Source organism: Zootoca vivipara, chromosome 13 (genome assembly GCF_963506605.1).
Source record: "Zootoca vivipara chromosome 13, rZooViv1.1, whole genome shotgun sequence".
Taxonomy (NCBI): Eukaryota; Metazoa; Chordata; class Lepidosauria; order Squamata; family Lacertidae; genus Zootoca; species Zootoca vivipara.
Genome location: NC_083288.1, coordinates 3,628,779 through 3,653,457, shown reverse-complemented (window position 1 = coordinate 3,653,457; position 24,679 = coordinate 3,628,779). Strand labels below are relative to the sequence as shown.

General features: G+C 43.7%; 1 protein-coding gene across 11 annotated transcripts in view; it reads left to right on the top strand.

The window, feature by feature from the left end:
- The window catches only part of LOC118095417 (poly(rC)-binding protein 3), a 265,815-nt gene that overhangs the window by 229,953 nt on the left and 11,183 nt on the right, over positions 1-24,679 (top strand). For 5 of the 11 annotated variants that reach the window (XM_060282177.1, XM_060282171.1, XM_060282172.1 and 2 more), the window contains 7 exons: positions 1,779-1,910; positions 6,509-6,637; positions 9,403-9,579; positions 11,384-11,440; positions 11,909-11,984; positions 13,885-13,937; positions 18,466-18,635. In XM_060282177.1, the coding sequence (XP_060138160.1) occupies positions 1,779-1,910; positions 6,509-6,637; positions 9,403-9,579; positions 11,384-11,440; positions 11,909-11,984; positions 13,885-13,937; positions 18,466-18,635 (794 nt within the window). Of the gene's footprint in view, positions 1-1,778; positions 1,911-6,508; positions 6,638-9,402; positions 9,580-11,383; positions 11,441-11,908; positions 11,985-13,884; positions 13,938-18,465; positions 18,636-23,970 lie in introns of all 11 variants that reach the window. The other 6 variants (XM_060282175.1, XM_060282174.1, XM_035136662.2 and 3 more) reach the window with 4 other exon arrangements.

Genomic DNA, 24,679 nt, shown 5'->3' with positions numbered 1-24,679 from the left:
TCAGAGACCAGGGGCGGCAGTTGTGGCTGCCCAGAGGACTCCCAAGGAGAGAGAGGAGAGCAGGGCCGTCTTAAGGTCATCGGGCGCCCTGGTGCAGGGATCCCTCGGGCGGGCGCCCCCCACACTCTTAAAAAAAGGAAAACTCTTACCTGGCGTGGCGTGCCGGGCGGCGGGAGCCTCACGGCGGCCCCCGCACCTCACAGCAGGGCTGCGCTGTGCCGGAGGCCGCCTGCCTGTCTGATGCCGCCGGATCGAGTGGGGGAGCGGGCGCCGCTGCTCTGCGCGGCCTTCCTCCCTTCTCCCAGCGGAGCGGGGTGCCTGGGCAGGCCGGGCCACAGCGGGTTCCTTCCCGCCAACAGGGTGCTGTGTTTCATTGGTAGAGGTGCTGCCATGTGGATTGTTTCCCCAGGCCCACCCCCAAAGAGCCCTGCCCTCCGTGCCAGTCGAATGGGGAGTGAGCTGTCCAAGTGATAACACCCATGAAAATATGTATTACATTTCATGAAAAGGTAGTGTGGAACTAAGCTTAATATTCCTACTATTCCTTAAGTACCTTTCTAATAATTCTCAGCACCCCAATCATTAGTATGATCTTTTCTGTTATGCATTTCTGTTGCTTTTAGACTGGCTATTTCCACTGAGCTAAATATGCATTACTCAGACAGTAATGAAGGGTAGGAAGATTGCCCTATTTTCCTGGCTCACTAATCCCATACAACTCTCTCTGGTAAAATATGATACGGAACTGAATCCATCTATTTGCATGCTACAAAATGAAAAATTGTGTGCACAAAAATAATTGGTGACCAATGTGAAAATTAGAAATAAAAAATTCAGTAGACTTACATCTAACACCACTGGTATAGTGTTCACTGACAATGCTTTCCCAGCATTTCCCCCCCTGCACATTGAAAGTGTAAAATGTTTATGGATGATCACTACCTGTTGGCTGTTTAATGGCAGCTAAAATCCTTCCACTGGACACTGTTTAGGCAAAACTAACAAATAACTTTGCCTTCTGTAAACCCCACTGGAACAAATGGTAGTTGTGCAAGGCACAGACAGGTATCTGTTTCAATTAATCCTGCAGAAGAAAAATATCTTCAGAATTGTGCCTCAAGGTCTCTAAGTGCAGTGAAATCACACTTCTTCATATTTATTCTTTCTCTAAAATACTTTATAGGCCCCAGAGGCGCAAGCGTAAGAGATTACATCTGGCTCGGCCCTACATTGGTAGATCAGGTGCATAGCTTTAATATCTTCAATAGGGTGGATAGTGACCACCTCCCAATTGCCATCACAATCTGAATCCAGCAATCAAGCTCCTTTTCCTAATTCAATCAGCAGGAGCTTTTGCCTCTGGCGCCAAGAAGAAAGAAATGGGACCTCCATCTGGAGCATGCCCTTAAGGCCCACCTAACCTCCCCAGTAATTCTGGATTTGAAAGACCAACTCACAAGAACAAATGAGGTCCACCTTTCCTTCTCATTGTTTCACCAAATCACCTCTTCCCTTTTCCCGGTTCTCACTAAACCGCCCCGTATCCCGTACATCCCCTGGAATGCTTCCTGGTTTGACCAAGAATGCAAGCAGTCTAGAAGGAAGCTCCGACTCCTCCAAGCTGATTTGAAATCAGACCCCACACAAAGTAAAATCAAGGCAGTCGCTCAATTCCGCACACACTACAAACAGTTGCTTAAAATACTTAAACTGTTCCTCTCAAGTGTCCAGTGGACTAATCAATCCTGGCCTAATTCTTCTTGACACTGTCATTTCAGGATATCAACGCTTCGATGACAAACAGCACGGTAACAAGCAAGCCTCCTGTAACGCTGCGACTTGTAGTTCCTGCAAGCCAATGTGGATCCCTTATAGGCAAAGGAGGGTCCAAAATCAAAGAAATCAGGGAGGTAGGCAGCAGTCCAGAGGATTGATTGTTTTCTTTAGCACAGTGGGTTTCAAAGTTTCTACTCTCAGAGAAATCTTGCTTACAGTCTCTCCTCTGTTGAGGGATGCTGCACATGTATCATGGGACACTTGTGCCTTGATTCGGGGCTGTACCGTGTTTCCCCTTTTTAAAGACACCGTCTTATAACTTTTTTTCCTCAAAAAAACACACGGTGTCTTATTTTCAGGGGGTGTCTTTTTTTTTTTTAACGGTGCCACAAGACTTGGGTTTTGTGAAGCAAGAACTGTCTATGGATAGATCTGCTCTGGGCGCCGGCGCTGCAGCCCTATCTGTTGCAAAAGCTGACGCAGATTGCAATGTAAAAGAGGAGATACTCAAGCCGTTGCATTGGGAATATCTCCCCGTTCGCGACGCTTTTAAAGCCTTCCCTTTGTCCCCTTCCTGAGCTGACTCTCGAAACATTAATGAACTCCCTCCCCCTTGCCCTTCTCCCCTCTAACGTGGCTGCCTGCCTGCAGGGACGATGAGGTGGGAAACCTCTTTGCCAAGTTACTGTACAGCAGTTAAGAGAGGGATGCGGGCAGACGGACAGGTTGCCCTCCTCGCCACCCCTCCAGGCTCCCTGCGCTCCACCGGCAGCTCCTCTTAAGCAGTGGGGGCGGGAAGTGATCCTGCCGAGGGATCTGGCTCCAGAGACACTGCAGGGGGTGGGGTGGGGCTGCTTCATCCAGCGGCAGGCTCGCAACTCCCCCCTCGCCGTCGCTAGGGCTGCCTAGGCTGGATCGTGTCCCTCATCCCGCGCCTGCGCTGCGTGCCAGGTTTTGCCCAATCTGGTTCTGCGAGTTCCTAAAGCACTGCGAGATCCAGATCTGCGAGTTCCTAAAGAACTGCCAATGCCGCCGCCGTCTAGGCTTGGTGGGGCTCGGTGAAATTGCAGCCTGACGGCCCAGAGAAACAGTGGGCCGTCACCTACGCTGCAGAAAAGCCTCCGGAATCATGTGGGAGGGCTAGCAGGCCTCCAGCCACTGCTTTGCCTCAGGCCATGCCGCACACAATGTTCTGGCGGCGGGGCTTCTGCCGCCGCTCTGCCTCCCGCCGCTGCTCTGCTTCGGGCCGTGCGGCCCATAATGTTCCGGCGGCACAGCTCCCGCCGCCGTCAGTCGCCCCGCTGCCGCTCTGCCTCAGCCATGCGGCCCACAATGTTCTGGCAGCACAGCTTCTGCTGCCGCTCTGCCTCCCGCCGCCGCTCTGCTGCAGCTCCCGCCGCCGTCAGTCGCCCTGCTGCCGCTCTGCCTCGGGCCATGCGGCCCACAATGTTCCAGCAGCAGGGCTTCTGCCGCCGCTCTGCCTCCCGCCGCCGCTCTGCTTCGGGCCATGCGGCCCACAACGTTCTGGCAGTGTGGCTCCCACCGCCGCCGCCAGTCGCCCCGCTGCTGCTCTGCCTCGGGCCCCCTCCCATCTGGTCTCAAGCCTCTCTGAGGCTCCAAAGGGAAGCAACAAGGTACGGCTTATTTTCGGGGTATGTCTTATATTTCGCGAATGCATAAAAACCCTGCCATGGCTTATATTATGACTACGTCTTAAAAAAGGGGAAACACGGTATTATAGGATGCATACTCAGTCACGGGTCAGACTTGCTAGGCTTCACCATTGCCCCCTATGAACAGAGCCTGTGTTCTAGGCTTCTTTGCTTCCTGTTCCTGCTCTCTCCTCCCTTCACATGCTCCAATTTCCTCGTTTCACAGTGGCAGGGGTGGGTGGGGAAACATAGTTTGTGTTGGACCTGAACCAAGCAATCTGTGATTTGTGCAAACCACAATTAGCCTTGTTTGCATGTACATAGTGGCAAACTAAAGGGAGGATAGGAAGGGAATTGGAGCATGCAAGAGGTGGGGGAAAGAAGGGGAGTGCAACATTACATGCAAACTAAATTGCACAGAAAGGTAAACTGACAAAAATCCCAGCAGGGAGCATGTTGCTGCCCTCATCCAGCCCACCACTCTCCAGACACTGACATGGACAGTTGACAGCCACAACCGATTCAGAGGTTACAGATAAATAAAGCTGCATGTCACCAGTGCATCTAAAATGTTAGCTGAGATTTCCCGAATTGCATCCTGCTTCATCCTTCATCAGTAACAAAACTGGATAATTTCTCACAGTTAGCAAGCCTCAAACACAAGGTGATAAGGGGATTTACAGTTGCCAATTGGAATAAATTATCCAGTTTTGTTTCTAAGGAAGCATGAAACACGATGTAATCCAGGAGAAATTTGGAGAAATGGTAATTGTTACATAACAGTGAGAATCTTTCATGTTCGTTAATAATTGTGTGTGTGTGTGTGTGTGTTCATGTGTTCATTTTATATCTAGTCTTACCTTATAAATAACTTTTTATACATTTCTATTGCCTTTTGGGGTTTCCTGTTATTTTTGATCAGCGTACTGAGGACATTGTGCTCCTCCCGGTAACAATGGCATCCAATGCTTTCATACAGATATTGTTACAAAAATTTGGGTGCCTGCCCCTCTCTCTGCTGAATCCAGGCACACACACAGGGCCTGTGCTCCGCTGGAGAATTGAGGATGCGGTGGAGACTGTCGTTGCTTTAAGAATTATGGTTTATTCACCTATTTACACCTATTTACACCTTCAGTCTGCATGGAGGGAGTCCAGATCTTACAGCATGGTCATTTCCAGAGGCAGCAGCACAGGCAACCTGCCCAAGATGAATCTCAGCTCCTCTTCCTACTTTTCCTTCCCAGCAACCCTCACTCAAAAACTTCCTTTTCCTGTGCCCTCAAATACACATCTCACTCCAGGAGCTAAAGGATTATCTCAAATAGCCCATCAAAACTTTTTGTCATGTTAACAGGACAAAACAGAGCCTAGGGCTTGCCGATCAGAAGGTCTGCGGCCCCTGCTTGGTCCCTGCTTCTGCCAACTAGCACTTTGAAAGGACGTCAAAGTGCAAGTAGATAAATAGGGAAGGTAAACGGTGTTTCCATGTGCTGCTCTGGTTTGCCAGAAGTGGCTTAGTCATGCTGGCCACATGACCCGGAAGCTGGGACCAAGCAACCGGAGCTCACCCCATCACAGGGATTTGAACCGCCGACCTTCTGATCGGCAAGCCCTAGGCTCAGCGGTTTAGCCCACAGTGCCACCCGCGTCCCATCCTGTCCCATAGCCAGGCATAAACTCAAGATTGGAATGGATTTAGATCAGGCATCCCCAAACTTTGGCCCTCCAGATGTTTTGGACTACAATTCCCATCATCCCTGACCACAGGTCCTGTTAGCTAGGGATCATGGGAGTTGTAGTCCAAAACATCTGGAGGGCCGCAGTTTGGGGATGCCTGATTTAGATGATTAGCCTCCAAAAAGGGTCACATGTTTCCATGTGTGTCTGTCTGTGTTAACTCTGTTATTGTGTGAGCATTCCTCAACCGCTTCAGATGCCTGACCTCCAACCCACCGGCTGCCACTGCAGGTTATATAATGACAATGATTCTCTTTCCATGTCTTCTTCTTGCATTTGATAATTATCTAGTCTGAAGAGGCAGGAGGACATCACTAGCTCATTCCATGACTGGGCTACTCACAGCTGATTGTATGCAGATCCTGAGCAGCCACCATTAGTATTCTTTCACCATTATGAAATACTCCAAATATCATACCAAACATATGATAAAAGGCAGATATTGAATAATAAAGAATCACCCATCAAGGAATTGTGTTCATTTTCAAGGCTGGAAATTTTTTTTCAGGCACCACCAATTACCGTATTTTTAATCGGTGCTTTAATTATTTGTAAAAATCTTAGTTTTAATTACTCTTCCAGCTAACTACAAAAACCAAGGCTGCAATAAATCACCAAAAAGAAAAGATTAAAGACTCAAGGAGAACCATACAGCATCTGTAGCAATGAAATACTCCAGTGCTTAAGGATCTGTCATATAAAATTGTTTCCTGGTTTTAATTGACATTCAGTCAGTAGTGTTCCACTGAACCTGAGATGCAGTTCACTTGGATGAGGGAGATGTGGGTTTGAATCCTCAGTGAGCTCAATGAGTGGCCTTAGGGAAGAGACTGTCCCTCAGCCTAACTTACCTTAGAAGGTAATTGTGAGAAAATAAGGAGATATTATTACCTTGAGCTCCTTGAAGAAAGAGTGGGATACAAATTCAGTATGTAAAAAAAACCCCAAACCATTTAAATTAATCCCAAAGAATTTCAACAAGGAACAGAAAGTGGTGGCAACAACAGCCAACTTTGAATGTTTCCATTGCTGCAAGGCTTTGGCGGGGGTGGCAGGCAGAGCACAGCAGGCATGTGGGACAGTCCCTGAAACTAGCCCCACTTTGGCAGTCTGAACAACAAGACAAAGTACAGCCAGGCAAAAGCTTGCAAACTCCCTCCAGCCATGCACCAGGAGGAGAAAGGCAGTGGAGCACACACGGCTAGGAGGAGGCCATTCCCTCCTCACACGTCCCTCCTCCATGGGTGAGTGAGATGTCTAAAACGTGCCAGTGAGTGAAGGAAAGTTTGCATGATGTGGTGAGCTGTGCATTTCTTGTAACACCTTTGTTTGTGTTTAAGTCTACAGGAGCCCAAGTGCAAGTTGCTGGCGATATGTTACCAAACTCCACAGAACGTGCGGTTACAATATCAGGCACTCCTGATGCCATTATTCAGTGTGTGAAGCAAATCTGTGTGGTAATGCTAGAGGTAGGATGCAGGTTTTTAAGAATAACGATCAAGAGCTTTTGTTGCAGGCTGTCTTTCAGATCTGAGTTCCGTATTTTTCGTTCCATAAGACACACTTTTTTCCTCCTAAAAAGTATAAGGAACTGTCTGTGCGTCTTATGGAGCGGATGCATGGTCCCTGGAGCCGGATTGCCCAGGGGCGAAAAGTAGATCGTGCTTTTTATATATATATATTTTTAGGAAGAGCTAAAGGCTAACGAGCGGAACAGGGAGTTGAAAAGAACCCGCTCAGCAGCTGAGTGCAAGAGATCGGGGAGGGAGATAAGGGATGCTAGCTCCCTTCCAGGCCCCGCCCCCTTGCCCAGGCCTCCTTGTTGAATGTTCTGCAGAAGGAGGCTGCAGCAGCATGTGAATGGCTGATTAGATTATCTGTCTGGAAACTGTAGAAATGGCTCCCTTTCCTATAGAAAATGTAGAACTGTGAGTTGAACCCCATAAAACAGGATTTTTTCCCTTTGCAAGGTAAGCTCAGCAACTTTGAGCTGATCCTCAAAAATGGATCTTTCCCCCTTTGCAAAAAAGCTGCAGAACTGTGAGCTGATCCCGCCAAAAATGGCGCTTTCCCCATTTGCAAAAGAAGCTGCACAACTTTGAAGCTGATGCTCAAAAAAATGGAGCTTCCCTCCTTTGCAAAAAAGCTGCACAACTGTGGGCTGATCCCCCCAAAATGTGGCTTTTCCCATTTGCAAAAGAAGCTGCAAGAAGCTCACAACTTTGAGCTGATCCCAAAAAAACCAGGGCTTCCCCCCTTTCCTCCTCTAAAAATTAGGTGCGTTTTTTGGACAGCTGCGTCTTATGGAGCGAAAAATATGGTAACTGTGATTGAAGGATACTCAGATTATTTTCAGTCCGATGGTCGCTTTTCTTTCTGGGCAGCTCTGAGGGCCACATGCAAATGGGTGGAGCAATGGGTGTAGATTTTACCTTTGTACCATAGGCCAACCTAGCAGTTCGAAAGCACGTCAAAATGCAAGTAGATAAATAGGAACCGCTACAGCAGGAAGGTAAATGGCGTTTCCATGTGCTGCTCTGGTTTGCCAGAAGCGGCTTTGTCATGCTGGCCACATGACCTGGAAGCTGTACGCTGGCTCCCTCGGCCAATAATGCAAGATGAGAGCGCACCCCCCAAGTTGGTCACGACTGGACCTAATGGTCAGGGGTCCCTTTACCTTTACCTTTACCATAGGGTAGTTTCTTCATGCGCTCACTCACCCCTCTCTATCCTCTAGTCAGACATGTAAGAGGCATTATCAGAGTTCAAGGACAAAACACTTAGAAGCTGGGCCAGTATGGCATGTGGCCTGGGGAAGAGCTCTGAGGGCTATACATGGAACTCTGGAGGGTTGCCCTCTGTTCGGCAGTAGAGCACATCAATCCATTGCGGCTCACAGTTTTCCTGGTTAGTCTTTCTTTTCTACTACCAAGTACAGTGGTACCTCAGGTTACAAATACTTCGAGTTCCAGGCTCTGCTAACTCGGAAGTACTACCTTGGGTTAAGAACTTTGCCCCAAGATGGGAACAGAAATTGCACGGCGGCAGCGGGAGGCCCCATTAGCTAAAGTGGTACCTCATGTTAAGAACAGTTTCAGGCTAAGAACGGACCTCCGGAACAAATTAAGTTCTTAACCAGAGGTACCACTGTAACAGGGAACAGTATGTAACAAAAAACTTTTAACATCTATGTATGTAAATGCTGCACTCCCATATCTGGCTAGAAATGTGGGGTGTTTAAAAAGTAACTATACACCCACTATGAATGTGGGTGTATCATTACTTTTCAAATACCCTGTACAACTGAGGTGTTAAAAACCAATCAGTCTTGTTTTGAGTCTTTCACTATCACATTTCGGGGATTGTCAGTACCATAACAATACAGGTGAAACTCTGGAAATTAGAATATCGTCGAAAAGTGCATTTATTTCAGTAATGCAACTTTTTATTTTTTATTTTTATTTTTATTTTTACAAATGCTTTCTTTTGGAAATTCCACAGTAATAAAACAAATAGTTACAATAATACAAATATAAACAAAAATAAACGTCGCTATTACATTTCATTAATTACATTCCATTTATTATTGACCCGCCTACTGACAAATAATTATAATTACAACAAATAAAGGCTTGACATATCTTGCTTTACATGTCATGCATCTATCTCATACAGTGGAACCTCGGTTTATGAACACCTCAGTTTACGAATTTTCGGTTTACAAATGCCACGGACCCATCTGGAACGGATTAATTCATTTTCCATTACTTTCATTGGGAAAGTTTGCTTCAGTTTATGAACAGACTTCCGGAACCAATTACACCCATGCTTCGGGTTAAGTACGCTTCAGGTTGAGTACTCCGCGGACCCGTCTGGAACGGATTAATCCACTTTCCATTACTTTCAATGGGAAAGTTCACTTCAGTTTATGAACGCTTCAGTTTAAGTACTCTGAGGACCGTCTGGAGCGGATTAATCCACTTTCCATTACTTTCAATGGAAAAGTTCGCTTCAGTTTATGAACGCTTCAGTTTATGAACAGACTTCCGGAACCAATTGTGTTCATAAACCAAGGTACCACTGTATATTGGTTTCACCTTTTAAGTTGCGTTACTGAAATAAATGCACTTTTCGACGATATTCTAATTTCCCGAGTTTCACCTGTAATTTGCAAGCAACAAATTTTACTTTCTCTTGTTTACTTTCTCTTACTACCTTATCTTTTCATCCTCAGTCACCACCCAAAGGTGCCACCATTCCTTACCGCCCCAAACCTGCCTCTGCACCCATAATTTTTGCAGGCGGCCAGGTAAGAGCAGACACCATTTTGACTTCAGCCGGAAACCACACCGTCTTGGCCCAACCTCAGCCAGCGCCTGTTAGTTTTCAACTTTTACTACTTTTCTGTCTGGTATAGTACTGCTTTTCTAGTAATTCTGATGTGATAGATGTAATTCTGTTGTTGCTGTCCCCAAATCTTACCTGTGCCGCCCTTAACACCAGCATGCTCCCTGCCATGCCTCTGTTCCTATGACTACTCCTCCCCCAACCAGGTTGGAAGCCATGCCTGGAACAGGTTAATTTGGTAGGGTGTGTCAGATATGGAAGCATGCAAGACCCTGTGCATAAAATAACCCTTAGAGCAGACTACTTATCACATACTCTTACATTTGTATCACATGTTAATAATGTCCCAATCCAATATTTTTAGTTATTTATGCACCAGAATTCTAGGGATAGAATTCTGTTTTATAAACTTAAAAAATTGGCACTGTTCCAATATTAATGCAACATACAGATGTGTTTGGCAATATCTCTGGATATACTATAAACTGGTCCAAAACAGAGTTGATGTTAATAGGAAATAACGTTTTGGTTCAACCGTTTAAACAATATCAATCTCATATTTGCATAGACATCATTAAATATCAAGGCATATTAATAACACAAAACTTATCTAAATAGCTTCATTAAACATCAACAAAATATATCCTGAAGTATCAATAGACATTGACAGATGGGAGTCATTGAACCTGACCCTGTGGGGAAATAATAATAATAATAATAATAATAATAATAATAATAATAATAATAATAATAATATTTTATTATTATTTATACCCCGCCCATCTGGCTGGGTTTCCCCAGCCATTCTGGGCGGCTTCCAACAGAAGTATTAAAATTCAATAAGTCAATGCTCTTAAAATAAATATAATACCTAGACCAGTGTTTCTCAACCACTGCTCCGCGGCACACTAGTGTGCCGCGAGATGTTGCCTGGTGTGCCGTGGGAGAATTACTTTATATATAGTCAATATAGGCACAGAGTTAATTTTTTTAACATTTTCTAATGGTGGTGTGCCTCGTGATTTTTTTCATGAAACAAGTGTGCCTTTGCCCAAAAAAGGTTGAGAAACACTGACCTAGACTACTGTAGTTTATATTTTAAGAGGAATTTCAATTCTCATACTGAGCAAATACTTTCACAAAATTAAATCTTTGTTTAGAAAATGCCTTTCGGGCTCTTCAATTCCAAGAATATCTGTGTATTTACTGTCAGGTACACAATTCTGGAGACCCATAACTGAAAATAACTGTCCAAATTGGGCTACTTTGGAATATTCCTATGTAACACCTTTAGAAACATGGGCAGCACTCCCTGCCACCCACTCCAGTTGCATTACCAGGGCCGGCCCTACGGCCAGGCTGGGTGGCGCAGGGCGCCATGGTGCCGGCCCGACAGGGGGGCGCCTCGCAGCTGCGCCCACCCGCCCGCCGGCCGCTCCGCCTCGCAGCAGCGCCCTCGGCAGCAGCGCTGCGCGCTAAGCCCGCCCGCCCGTCGCACAGCAGCGCCCTCGGCAGCTGTGTTGTGCGCTGAGCCCGGCCGCCCGGCTGCCCACCACACTGGAAAACGGGGCGCCGGAGGGATCCGTCGCACCATGGCGCCAGAGGTGCTTAAGACGGCCCTGTGCATTACAAACCACTTTTGAAACAAAAGGGACTTCCAAAAGCAGATTTTGATATAGGACACCCCACTCCACACGTCAAAGAATTGGGCAAGCCAAAGTTTCTGGATTGTAGGCCTTAAGCTTTCAATGTTTATTCATAAATTGAAAATAAGCACACTTTCTTAAAACATACAATAAAAAATTGAAGCACAAACTATTCTGAAACATGACTGCTGAGAATCTTTCATGTGTCTTTGTCCTTTGCAGGCATTCACAATTCAAGGGCAGTATGCTATCCCTCATCCAGACGTGAGTCCAACGCATGTAAATTGCTTTCCGTTTTCTATTTTCTCTTCTATTTGTTCTGGGCAGCATTACTTTCTGAGTATCTAAATGTCAAGGAAGCATCTATGAATGGCCCTCCTTAGCAGTGAAACATTTAGTCAAATGCTAGGTTTCTCAGATAACTTTGTGCCAGCGTTGCTATAGAAAGTACAGTGGCCCAGATACAAATTAACCCATTTTATGCATGTTATACATTTTGGTTTTTAAATTGTAAATATTATACAGAACAGTAGTTGAAGATATTAACAGTAGCCTTTTACATGTAATAACGGTAGCAATGTAATTTTAACTTACTTTTCTATTAGTAGACTAGAGTGAATGATTTAAAACTTTTTTATTATTTAATTTTAATTAATCCAGTTTTGAAACGTGTTAAGATGGTTTTTTTTCTACTCTGAAATAATTCCATTTGATTGGTTAGTTCTAATTTCCCATCCTGCCCTGCAGTTGACCAAGCTTCACCAGTTGGCTATGCAGCATCCCCCCTTTACTCCCCTTGGGCAGACCACCCCTGGTTTCCCTGGTACGTACCCGTGACTCCCTGGGGATGTCCTTCTTCTTAACAGCTTTGTTTCCCATGGGCCATTGCAACATTTGGGTCGCTAAATGTAGCCAATGGCCAATGCTCCTTTTGTTTTTACTCATTAATCTCTGTTGGTTGTTACGCTTTTCCCCCTCCTGTGGCTCCCTTTATCAGATTTCTTTTGTCGTTGCTAAACATTTTTGCTTTGTTCTGGGTTTTCATGTGCTTTACCTCAATTTTACCACCAACTTAAGAACTGGGGTTTCTTTTATCAGGCCTCAAATGTTGTTATGAGCCACTGAGGATGTGCCATGTGCCTGCAGTTTTTGATGGTCAAAAGTGCACATTGCTTTTCAAAGGGAGCCTGCATAAACTGGAACGAAATATTGATACATTTTTTTGCAGATTCAAGTTATTACTGAATTTCTATACAGTGGTACCTCGGTTTATGAACACAATTGGTTCCAGAAGTCTGTTCATAAACTGAAGCGTTCATAAACTGAAGCGAACTTTCCCATTGAAAGTAATGGAAAGTGAATTAATCCGTTCCAGATGGGTCCGCAGCGTTCGTAAACCGAAAATTCATAAACCGAGGTGTTCATAAACCGAGGTTCCACTGTATTAATGAATTACCTGGAATACCTTCTTCTGCCTTAATGATTGAACAAAATGCCCTCTTCAGCCACAAATATATTTTCTTAATGAAGGGGGGGGAATGAAACTCAAAGTTGTTGAGATTCTTTTAGGAAAGTTGTTTTGAGATTTACCTCAGCATCCTGGACATTTTGCCAATTTTCTAAAATTCTGGACGTATGGCAACCCTATGTTAAATTTAGTGTATTGACTATGTTTGAAATAATTAAATTTGTTTCAGCGGAATTATAGATTTACATATTTTCAAAAGACAAGCTCTGCACACTGGCACATACTTTGAGTGGCAATTAATAACATTTTTATCACATACATCACAACTTTTGTGGGAAACTGAATTGAGTTCAGTAAATCAGTTGACATGACATTTATATATTATGAGGGAATTGGCTGAATTTGGGCATAATAATCTAATTTAAATGGACAAATTTGTTGGGTACACAAAGAAAATAAAACACCTGTAAGCTGTTGAAACTTTTGCTTACAAAAAATTAAAATGGATAAAGTCGAACTGGCATGGATATATGGTGTATCTGATAAATAAATAAATTTATTTAAGAAGTACTGCACTCTTTTCCTTATTCTTTTCATTAACTCCCTGCTCCTGAATCTGTTCCTTGTACTATTGTGGACTGTGTAAATCTGTAATTTTGAGTGTTAACACATTAATTGCATTTCCTAAGCACTTCCCTTTTATCCATCCAAATTTAATCTAGCCTATTGCAACCTTAATGGTATTACATCCCTTCTCCTTTAAAACACCCTTCTTTCCAACCCTCTGCAAATTGACTAATCCCCTGTATAACATTATAGCCTGCCTAGTTTCTCCCCATATTTATGTATTTTTTCAGTTTTCATATATATATATTTGGCTTTAGATTCCCACTTTTTATTTTCTGGAAGTTTGAATTTGAGCCATCTATTTATTTTTTACAACCAAGTGTTGGATTTCTAACTTTATTGCTAATTGAAATCTACAGTTTTCTATTTTCCTTTAACAGCATTATATATATATATATTCTTTTGTTATTTTGGTAGGAGCCAATGTCTTTTTAAAAATTACATTCCAATTAGTACATAGCTCTAATATCTGCAGTTCTGGCTTTATTTTCTGTTGAGCTAGCGGCTCAATATTTTTCTTTGCTCCACTTTTTAAAACAAAAAAAACTTATGAATGCCACAGTTTTTGCTTCTCCCTGTTTCAAAATCACCGTTGTAATTTCCCCCCTCTTTCGTCCTTCAAATCTAGGATTGGATACCAATACTCCAACCAGTTCCCATGAGCTCACTATTCCAAATGATGTAAGTACACTTAATTTATCTTCTTCTTGAGATTGGTTTATATCTCTTACCTATCATAGTTGATATAGCATAGTTGCTCGGAGTGAACTGAGGAGTCCCTAGTTCAAATTTTAACTGAACCATGAATGCAGAGCCATCTGCCCTGCCCAGCTAAGGGAAATACAGGCGAAACTTGGAAAATTAGAATATCGTCGAAAAGTGTATTTACAGTATTTCAGTAACGCAACTTAACGCAACTTCAGTAACGCAACTTAAAAGGTGAAACCAATTTATGAGATAGATGCATGACATGCAAAGCAAGATATGTTATTTGTTGTAATTGCAATTATTTCTCGTTAGGTGGGTCAATTATAAATGGAATGTTATTAATGAAATGTAATAGTGATGTTTATTTTTGTTTATATTTGTATTATTGTAAATATTTGTTTTATTATTGTGGAATTTCCAAAAGAAAGCATTTGTAAAAATTAAAAGAAAAATAAAAAATAATAAGTTGCATTACTGAAATACAGTGGTACCTTGCAAGACGAATGCCTCGCGCAACAAAAAAACTCGCAAGACAAAAGCGTTTTGTGATGTTTTTGGTGACTCGCAAGACGAAGTTTTCTATGGCCGCGCTTCGCAAGACGAAGTTTTTCGACGGGTTTGTTGTTGTTGTTGGTTTTTGCCACGGCAAACCGTGCTTCGCCAGACGAAATTATCGCAAGATGAAGCGACTCGCGGAACGAATTACTTTCGTCTTGTGAGGCACCACTGCAAATGCACTTTTCGACGATATTCTAATTTTCCGAGTTTCACCTGTATCCTTACGGCCGTGGTATCCTTCTTTTGAGCTGGGTCTGGGAACTGGGGGCCCTCTTTGCAGTAGTTCTGTTTCTACTTGGATGGCTGATTCCAGAAGGTGGAGCTGGGGGTCTGTTGTTCGACTGACTTCCTGGCACTTGTGCTTTGGGGTTCCACAGAGTTCTATTCTATCTCTCATGTTTCTTAACCACTGCATGAAGGCACTGAGTGAGTTCATCTGGAGGTTTGGAGTGAGATAGAGGGCACACAACTCAAGTTCTCCTTTTTTATGCTGTTTTTGTGATATATGAATGACCTGAGAAAACTTGGTATACTTGCTTGTATAACATTATTCTTGTTTATAAAACCCAAGAAAAAAAGAAAAGTTCTCCTTTTTATTAAATTTGGGTGAGTCAATGAGACTAGATGTAACCCAATGAACCAAAGCTTAATCCAGACAAGGTAGAGGTACTGTTAATAGGAGGTTTGTCTGCTCAGGTGTGTGATGTTCAGCTTGTTCAGGTGATGTTCTCCTAAAACTGTGCATAAGTCTGTGGGTACTCCTTGATCTGCTTTTGTCACTGAAGACTCTGATTGCCTCTCCATCTAAGGACACCCTTTACTAGGGGTGACCCAATAACAAAATCTGTGTTGGGCTGATGCGTCATGAAAAACACCACCTGTTCCATCCCATCTCCACGTGTTTAAGGACAAATCGGAATATATCCTTTAAAATCCACACAGGATTTTTTGAGAACAACTTAAGAAGAAAAAACACTTTGGAGGTGATACCGTAGTTGTGAGAGGGAACCAGGTGGCGCTGTGGTTTAAACCACAGAGTCTAGGGCTTGCTGATCAGAAGGTCGGCGGTTCGAATCCCTGCAACGGGGTGAGCTCCTGTTGCTCAGTCCCAGCTCCTGCCCACCTAGCAGTTCGAAAGCACATCAAAGTGCAAGTAGATAAATAGGGACCGCTCCGGCGGGAAGGTAAACGGCGTTTCCGTGCGCTGCTCTGGTTCGCCAGAAGCAGCTTTGTCATGCTGGCCACATGACCCGGAAGCTGTCTGTGGACAAACGCCGGCTCCCTCGGCCTATAGAGCGAGATGAGCGCCGCAACCCTAGAGTCGGACACAACTAGACCTGATGGTCAGGGGCGCCTTTACCTTTACCATAGTTGTGAGTGCTTATGAAGTGGTCTGAGATATGAAAGTACTGTCAGACCAGGCTTCTCAACCTTGAAGTGTTTACAGTTCAGGTAGGTCAGGACACAGAAGTTAGGTGTGAAATGAGTTACGGAGGAGAAAAAGGAGGATAGTTTGAGAGGCATGCAGGGGAGGAGGAAATATCTCTGAGGAACACAGTGGTTGTTTTCTAATGGGCAGCTTTTAATGCACAAAAGAGCCTTCAGGGGAAGATGTGAGAGATTAGGGAGGCTAGTGGGTTCTTCATCGACTGGATTCCCTCTTTTTCTATTGCAACCTTTAAGACTAGACTTGTCAGTTCTTGAAAACTCGCAGCCTGGCTGGCTCCTGTGCCTTTTACAATGTGTATAAATCAGCTGGAGTGAGAGTAGGGCATGGGGGCCAATGTGAGCCCCCCCCCGCTAATGTCACCCTATGACCTAGGCAGATCAGCAGCAAGGAGCAGTAAACACTAGCAACCCCCTTAAAAGATGTAGGGACCTGGTTAGGAAAAAAGTTGCCAACCTTTATTGCTAACCTTATTTTGCATAAGTTAACCACTTAATAGCATTTTCATTTGAATTCCTGACTTTCTAAGTAGTGTGCATTTTATTTTTAATGAGGATATTTCTTACTTTCTTGTTTGTTTGTTTGTTTGTTTGTTTGTTTGTTTATTGAGTACATTTAGATTCCTCGCTTCACCATGATCATTATCATCTGGTATTTATATAGAGCTATTAGGGGTGTTAGGGAAGGGGGAAGTACCTCTGGTGGGGGGACACGTCGTGTTCCTTCTTGGGTAGTTTGCCCACCTTTGGTCCCCACCCTGCACTCAGCTGTCACCTGTGGCTCCTAAAAGCTGTCAGCATGTGACAGCAGCCACAATCCCAGGAACAGCTTTGACTGGCCAGCTAAACCAGGTGAGGGGAGTCAATGGGTCTCAAATCCTTGGTGAGCTAGGGACTTCCCCTGCATGCAAAGACAGGCTCTGGTGGTTTGAACAGACAAGACCAAGAGTGGGTGCAATGGTGAAGAAGGTGGTTTCTGCAGGTGTTGGTGGGGAAATGAAGGGCAGGTGGGGCTCGTCCACCTGGGAAGGGAGCCCATCTAGGAGAAAGAAAACTTTGATCCTAAACCTCCCCTGCCTTGTGGGATGTCTTCAGGAGAAGAAAAGTCTAAGGAGTGGAGTAAACCTTACACAAATCTGGAGTGGAGACCCTAAGATGCTTAGATGGTGCCTTGTACAGGTGAAACTCGGAAAATTTGAATATCGTCGAAAAGTGCATTTATTTCAGTAATGCAACTTTTTATTTTTTATTTTTCTTTTAATTTTTACAAATGCTTTCTTTTGGAAATTCCACAGTAATAAAACAAATATCAGTACTGTAGTTAAAAAGGTAAAGGGACCCCTGACCATTAGGTCCAGTCGTGACCGACTCTGGGGTTGCGTGCTCATCTCGCATTATTGGCCGAGGGAGCCGGTGTATAGCTTCCAGGTCATGTGGCCAGCATGACAAAGCCGCTTCTGGCAAACCAGAGCAGCACATGGAAATGCCGTTTACCTTCCCGCTCCTATTTATCTACTTGCATTTTGACGTGCTTTCGAACTGCTAGGTTGGCAGGAGCTGGGACCAAGCAACGGGAGCTCACCCCGTCACAGGGATTCGAATCGCCGACCTTCTGATCAGCAAGCCCTAGGCTCAGTGGTTTAACCACAGCGCCACCTGGGTCCCTTATCAGTAGTTACAATAATACAAAAATAAACATTGCTATTACATTTCATTTATAATTGACCTGCCTAACGACAAATAATTACAACAAATAATGGCTTGACATATCTTGCTTTGCATGTCATGCATCTATCTCATATATTGGTTTCACCTTTTACGTTGCGTTACTGAGATAAATGCACTTTTTGACGATATTCTAATTTTCCGAGTTTCACTTGTACGCCTCCTTCCGCCAACTCCTGCAGCCAAGCTGGTGTCTACTTTCCTTTGGACCACATCAGCAAGGCCAAGAGGAGGGTCTTGTTGTCTGGGTAGCCTGGGACCTCCCTACACACTTCACCCCTGGTAGGCACACTCCATTGTCTCTCAAGAAAATTGATGCCAGGAATAATTGATGTACAAGATGCTTTGAAAAGTATAAGAGGATATCTTACACATTCCATCCTGTGTCCTAGTCAGTGAAAAAGTTGAAGAAACTAAAATACAATACCGTAGCTTGAAAAGCAATCCCTGCAGACTTAAAGCTATTTTGTTCAGTTTTTAGAGATCTATGCCCCTTGACAAAGACCAATGAATCCAGATCTGACCGAAATATTTTGGCGCTTGTGGTGGAAAATCTAAGTGGCCACACAGTAGAAAAATATAATTTCTAGTAAAATTAACCACTGCCTGTCCTTTAATGGTACTTGGCTCTGCTGCCTAAGGTCATCTTATAGTAGGCTTAGCCGCTTGGATTGCAGCTTGGATTATTCCCCCCCCCCCCAATTTGCTGTGAGAAGATTTTTCTTTTGCTTCCATCTCTTGCCCTAAACTCTCTGTTTTTGTCCTGTTTTAGCTAATAGGTTGCATCATTGGCAGACAAGGCAGTAAGATAAATGAAATCAGGCAAATGTCAGGAGCGCAGATCAAGATTGCAAATGCCACAGAAGGCTCAGCAGAACGACAAGTAACAATCACAGGATCGCCTGCAAACATCAGCCTAGCACAGTACCTCATTAACGCAAGGTAAGTTCATTTTGTAAGCAAGGTTGTTCTTGAAGTCCACTGTGCTTCGTAGGAGCTGGATGTACCTGCCCTGGTTCAATCCTGTACCATCACAACAACTGTAACCATGGAGAGTAGTAAATTAGCCCCAAACTAGCCTTTTTAGTAACATTACCTGATTTTTTAAAAAAGGGATATTTGTGCCCATCAGTGTAACCTACAACCAGTACTGTTCTAATACTTGTAAGAGAATGTCTATTAAACAGATGCTTGATTTCAAAGAGGAATTGGGTTTAAAAGAGGGGAAATGCCCTACCCCTGACTCTGAGTTGGAGTGTCTGCTTCCCATTGCATTCTAATTTCGCAAAAATGCTTGATTTGATTCTCAGCTAGTACTTCTGAGCACTAGAAGAAAATATACGGTACTATTATACTTTCCAACTCTACTACTAAATCATGTCAGCACAGAGAATTACAATATGTAATGTTTTTTTCTAAAATGTCCTTTCTCACGTCAAGCTGCCATCTCAGAAATATGTTGTTGCATGTATTCACTCAGAAGATTAAGCATTTCTCACATCAGACAAAGCTCTCTTTCAACTTTTGCATACACAATTCACAGCATCACTCAGGACACAGCATATTTTGGGGGTTCCCAAAAATTTCAAGGGTGTACAATTGCAGGTGTATGTGTGTGCCCTATGATTCCTTTCAGAATTGGCTCTTGATTTGCACAGCCCACTCAAAGTGCTGTCCTGGCAACACTATCGGCCATTTAGTAAGAGATCCTGGGGGGCCCTTCTGGATATTTTGGGGCCGCCAAATATTTGTCTGTCAGTTCTGTGGGCCACCCATAGACCTGACAGTAAATGGAACAACCTCCATAGGCTTACTTTTATGGCAAAAGTGTGTGTACTCTTCTGCCAGGTTCAAATATCAAAGCAAAACTAGAGGTCAGATAGATGTGGTGGTCAGTTTCCAGATTCAAAAAAGTTTTCCAGTATTGCAATCAGCCGTCTATATAATGAATATAAACCAGTACCTTAAGCCCTGTGATCAAATAAACATGTGTTCCCTCCTTTAACCCTTAAGGATATGTTCTTCTCTTGGTGTTCAGGGATTCCCCACCCATCGAGATGAGAATAGACCCCTTCATTTTTAGTTGTACAAACACCACATGGCATGCATCTGGATCTCTGAAGATAACAATTTAAGATCTTCCGGACAGCTAAAGCATGCAAATAAAATAAAACACTTATTAATGGAGCTGCAGCTCGCTGCTCACCAGATAATGTTTATTCTAGTGAACAAACCTATACCTGATTCACTTAGAAAAGCTTGTGAACTCTCGTGGTTCTTTTGATGTTTTCATGGAATGGAATTTAAGAGATCATTTAATGCCCTTTGGCAAAGAAGACAACTGCTCAGCAATCCTACACTACGGATACTATAGAACCAGAAGGTGTTTTCTTTTGTTGAATTTCTAGGTGGGATTTGTAACAGTCACCTTCCATTTTAAAACATGTATCTTATGTACTTATGTGGCAAATGTATCTTCATAAAATGGCTACCATATGTAAACAAAGAGTCTTGAGAGAATATGCAAGTAAAATACATTCTGAATTTACAAAGGTAAATGAATGGGGTCTTTCCAATTTGGCAGCTGAATGTGGCACTGAGCATGTTTTTAGCTCATGGAAAAAATGTTGGGAGTTGCGAAGCGCTCTGTAATCAAAGGAGTCTGCCACTTGCAAGCCCTATGTTGGGAGTCTCAAGAGACTGCATGAGCTGTAAATATTACATATCTCTGTAATGGCTTCTGTAGTGGCATTTGTAGTGGCTTCACCATGGGAAGGTGAGAAGCTTAAAAGCTGCCACACTGAAGACTGGCGTATAAAGTATTCAGTTATTATCAGATAAAACCTTTTAAAAAAACCCACATCTCAGCTTGACAGCTAATTTTTAACATGGCTTATTTTGAACTGAGCAGGGTCTGATGGGCAAGCAATATTAATCTGACCTACTGAACTACTCAAGTGCAAGCGGAAACAAAGGCTAAGAACTATTTAACTCTTGCCTTCCTAATGTGAGCAGCAACAGACTTTGGCAGACTCTTCCCTTTTTATGTACCATAAAATCCAGAGTCTGAGTCCAAGGGCTTTCTAATGTAAAGAGTTCCTTGGTTGTGTCTGAAGCAAAGCAAAGGAGGGACTCTGATAAATATTCTGTTATTCACACTGAGACTGGTGGTGAAGAGCCATTTGCTATGATTCTACAATGTATCTGAAATGCTTGGAATTGTGAATTATGCTGGGGACCTGATAGGAAGTTGTTAGGGGCCAGATTGAGTCTCTAGGACATGTGTTTACGTTCCTTATGTTTTCTGTAATATTTAAACGAAACAAAATGATGAATGCAGCTCATAGGCATGAGAAATAACATGTTCCAGTATATTGCTAGCTTCTCCTTCACTGTTTTCCCCTTCATTCTACATCTCCTTTCTCAACTGCATCTCTGACAACTCTAGGAGGGTGGCAGGTTCCACGCTGGAGTTTCGGCCTCCATAGCATAGAATGCCACTTGCCCATGGCTGGATGTCATCCCACTAAGCGTTTGGCCACCAGCACCAAGCAGTGCACAGAAAAAACACAGCATTATAGGCGGCACACCCAGGGAATTCCATTTATTTATTTATTTAAATGAAGGGAATGGGGAGGGAAGAATGGCAAGTAGATCAAAGAAGAGGTGAAGGGACAAAATGCTAATCAAACAACTATGACGAGAGTGGGCAAGAAGCCAAAACAGGAGATTATTCCTTCCGATAAAAATACCTGTGTCAGATCTGGAGTGCCGGGGACAGGATGACCCCTCCCACCTTTTGCTTGCTTGCCGCAAAAGCAGCCCTTCACCCTACAGAGCTCTCTCCACAAAAGGTGGTAACCGGAACTCAGAGAGAGACAGTGGGGGCAGAAGGAAAAGGCTGGAATGGCTCAGCACCTTTTGTCTGCAAAGGAGGGAGTCCCTCTTCCTCCCTTACTGCCTGCGCTGGAGCCAATCACCCACCATTGCATCCAGAGACAGTTGCAGGCAGAAGCTGCAGGTCCATTCCAGTCTTTTATTCTGCCTGTGTTTCTTTCTGCCCACCTTGATCACTGCTTTAAATAAATAGAGATAGATGATAGATGATAGATAGATAGATAGATAGATAGATAGATAGATAGATAGAGTGTGCTTGGGCACATCCTGCACACCCACTGCACGTGTAAGGACATGAGGACATTAGGTACCTTCTACATGTCACAGAGAACAAAACAGAAACTCAAGGATTTCCAATTTGGGCAGCTACCCTGAGCTCAGTGCTGTGTGTGTGTGTGTGTGTGTGTGTGTGTGTGTGTGTGTGTGTGTGTACACGTAATCACACACATAGACACACACACAGAATATTTATTTGTTTGTTTATTTTTCACATTAAGTATCTTCCAGACAGGAAATTTTTGCTTTTGGTTGAAAATATAATATCATTCATAAACATGTCAACACCGTAACCTGCAACTTTATCCTGTGCAAATTTATTCAGAAGTTTGTTCAATGGGACATCCTTCCAAGTACATTTATTTGTTCTTGGATCATCTTTCAGGACATAGCCTTCACAAGGCAACTTCCATTAAAAAATATTATATAATCAAAGGTGCCATTAAAGTAATATGCCTAGAATTATATCCTTGAGACTGAAGTCCTTTGGCTTCTGGGAGGGTCTCGGAGCTCCAGTCTCAGAGAGGGAGATCCAGTGTTGGGTTGTGCCTCCCTGGCCAGAATCAGTATCAGAGCTCTGACACCAGAAGGGCTAAAAAGGGGCTGTGGGGCAGTTCTGGAGGATCCATAGCCTTCCCCCTATCTCCCCAAACCAGGAGATGCAAATGGTTTTTAAAAATAGAGATATGGGGACAGAGAAGGGCAAGAGTGTTCTTCCCACATCCTGCCAGCTCAGCACGATGCTAAGAGAAGGAGGACAAATTTCTGTTCTGCCCTAGGCTAAGGCTGCAATCCTAAGGTGGGACAGAGAGAAGCAGAGGCGGCTGAGCCACCTTACACAGTGCCCTCCTGGGCTCTTGCCAGCAGGGTGGAAGTGCAGTAAGGGGGAAAGGAGTGCTCTTGGGCTCCTCCGTCCTTTTTCCAGTGTTTTCTTTCTTTCACAATTTCCCTTCCATTGCAAACAAGGGAAGGAAAATTAGCTACCTGCTGGCATATTTTTCTCCCTGGTCTGAGGTCCTGTTGGGGGGGGGCTGGGAAGGCTGTGGATCCTCCAGAGTCAGGCCTTCCTCCAGCGCCACACCTTTTTCTGCCCTTCTTCTGAGTTCAAATCTCCCTCTCCATCCGTTCACCCTTCAGTGGCATCCCAAGGAACAAATGATTGCAGGGTCAAAGGAAGACAAGTATTTTTCTAATATGAAAAATGAGCAGTCTCTGTGCAAAGCAGGATATTGCATTCAACGTATTTCTTTCAAGCAGTGCACATTTCCTATGAAAAGAGGCTGTAAAATGTTGTGGCCTTTTTCATGCTTTCTTTGTCCCAGTTAAGATAACGGAAGTGGGGGGGGGGTGTCTCCAGGTGTCTTTTGGGCTCCAGCTCCCATCAGCCCTGTTGTCAAGGGTGATGGCAACAGTAGTCCAACATACATTTGGAGACCACAGGTGAGCCCCGACCCCAGCACTAAGACCAGGAGGCAGCGCCATGAGACGACGCCACAGCAAATCTCAAGCTCCTACGCTCCACTCATTCTCCTCCCTCATCAACTTATTCTCATTGTATTGGTCATTGCACAAATCAGCTAGCACATTGAAGCAGAATATCAAACCAGGTTCAAACTTTAAATGCCCTCCCCTTAAAGAAAAGGAGAGGGGAAAAGGGGGCTTAACTGTGTAGAACGGCTCATGCCATGTTTGCATCAAGCTTTTCTGCTGCATTAATGCCCATGTCTGGCTAGAATCAATAGAAGTTCATAGGACTGCATGTTTGCATAGAAGATATCCTAAACAAATAGGGTTTATTTAGACTAAGCTAGATCTCTGTTAATTCTCTGCTGCCAGGTTGCAGAGTGTGAGTACATCATATGAAATGCAGCTGGATTTGAAATACAGAGGGAATGGTGCCTTTTTCCTTCCGAAGCAGGCACCATTCCTAGAGACATTGCAATGACACAAAGTCCTGTAAGGGACTAGGCATGCTCTGATTGATGGTGGAATGATGTACAATGAATTCCATTACCCCATCATACCCTGAGAGGGATTTGTCTGAACTTTCAAGGTCTTGCCTTGGATTTTACCAACCTAATCCAAATTCTAATTTGGTTTACAGAATATTTAATACAGGTGAGTGGTGATACACGAGGAGTCTCCTGTCATGCTCTAATGGGCCGCATTCTTTATATGTATTTGCTACTACAAATTAACACGGACATTCTTCTGGAATTCTTCAAATGCCGAGCTGAACGTCTAGTTCACAGTGACGGTTCACAGTGACGGCAAACAAACTATGTTATATGGGACTGTAATAATACAAGAGCAGCAAATGTTGATTTTCCAAAATGTCGGCTGCATAGATCTATTTCAGAATAAATCCAAAATATAACTGTAAAGCCACAAATATGTATGTTAAAGCTATGCAAGCATTTTGTAAAATATCCCACATGATCATTACCTTTAGAAGATTATTCAGCCAAGTTTAGATCGGAAAGGGAGAAATGTCCCATTGTTTATCTTTCCTCAGCGAGTAATTCAACTAAATTCTCATATAGACAATTGTGGTGTATTCCCACTGACTACCCTAACTAAAAGGAATGCAGTCTAATAAGTATTGTTTTTCAATAAGGCTGACTGAAAGTGTTCATGTCCATAGATTCCATTTTGTAGCTGGAGTTGCTTTCTATGAAACTCAGGGTCTTTACAAATGTTACCAAAAAAAGAACAGAAAAGTGGAGTCTCCTGCTCTTTGACCATAAATGCTGCTAGCTCTCACCTCTTTGTGAGAGGGAACAGTTCTAACACTTCCCAAGTGTTTACTCCTC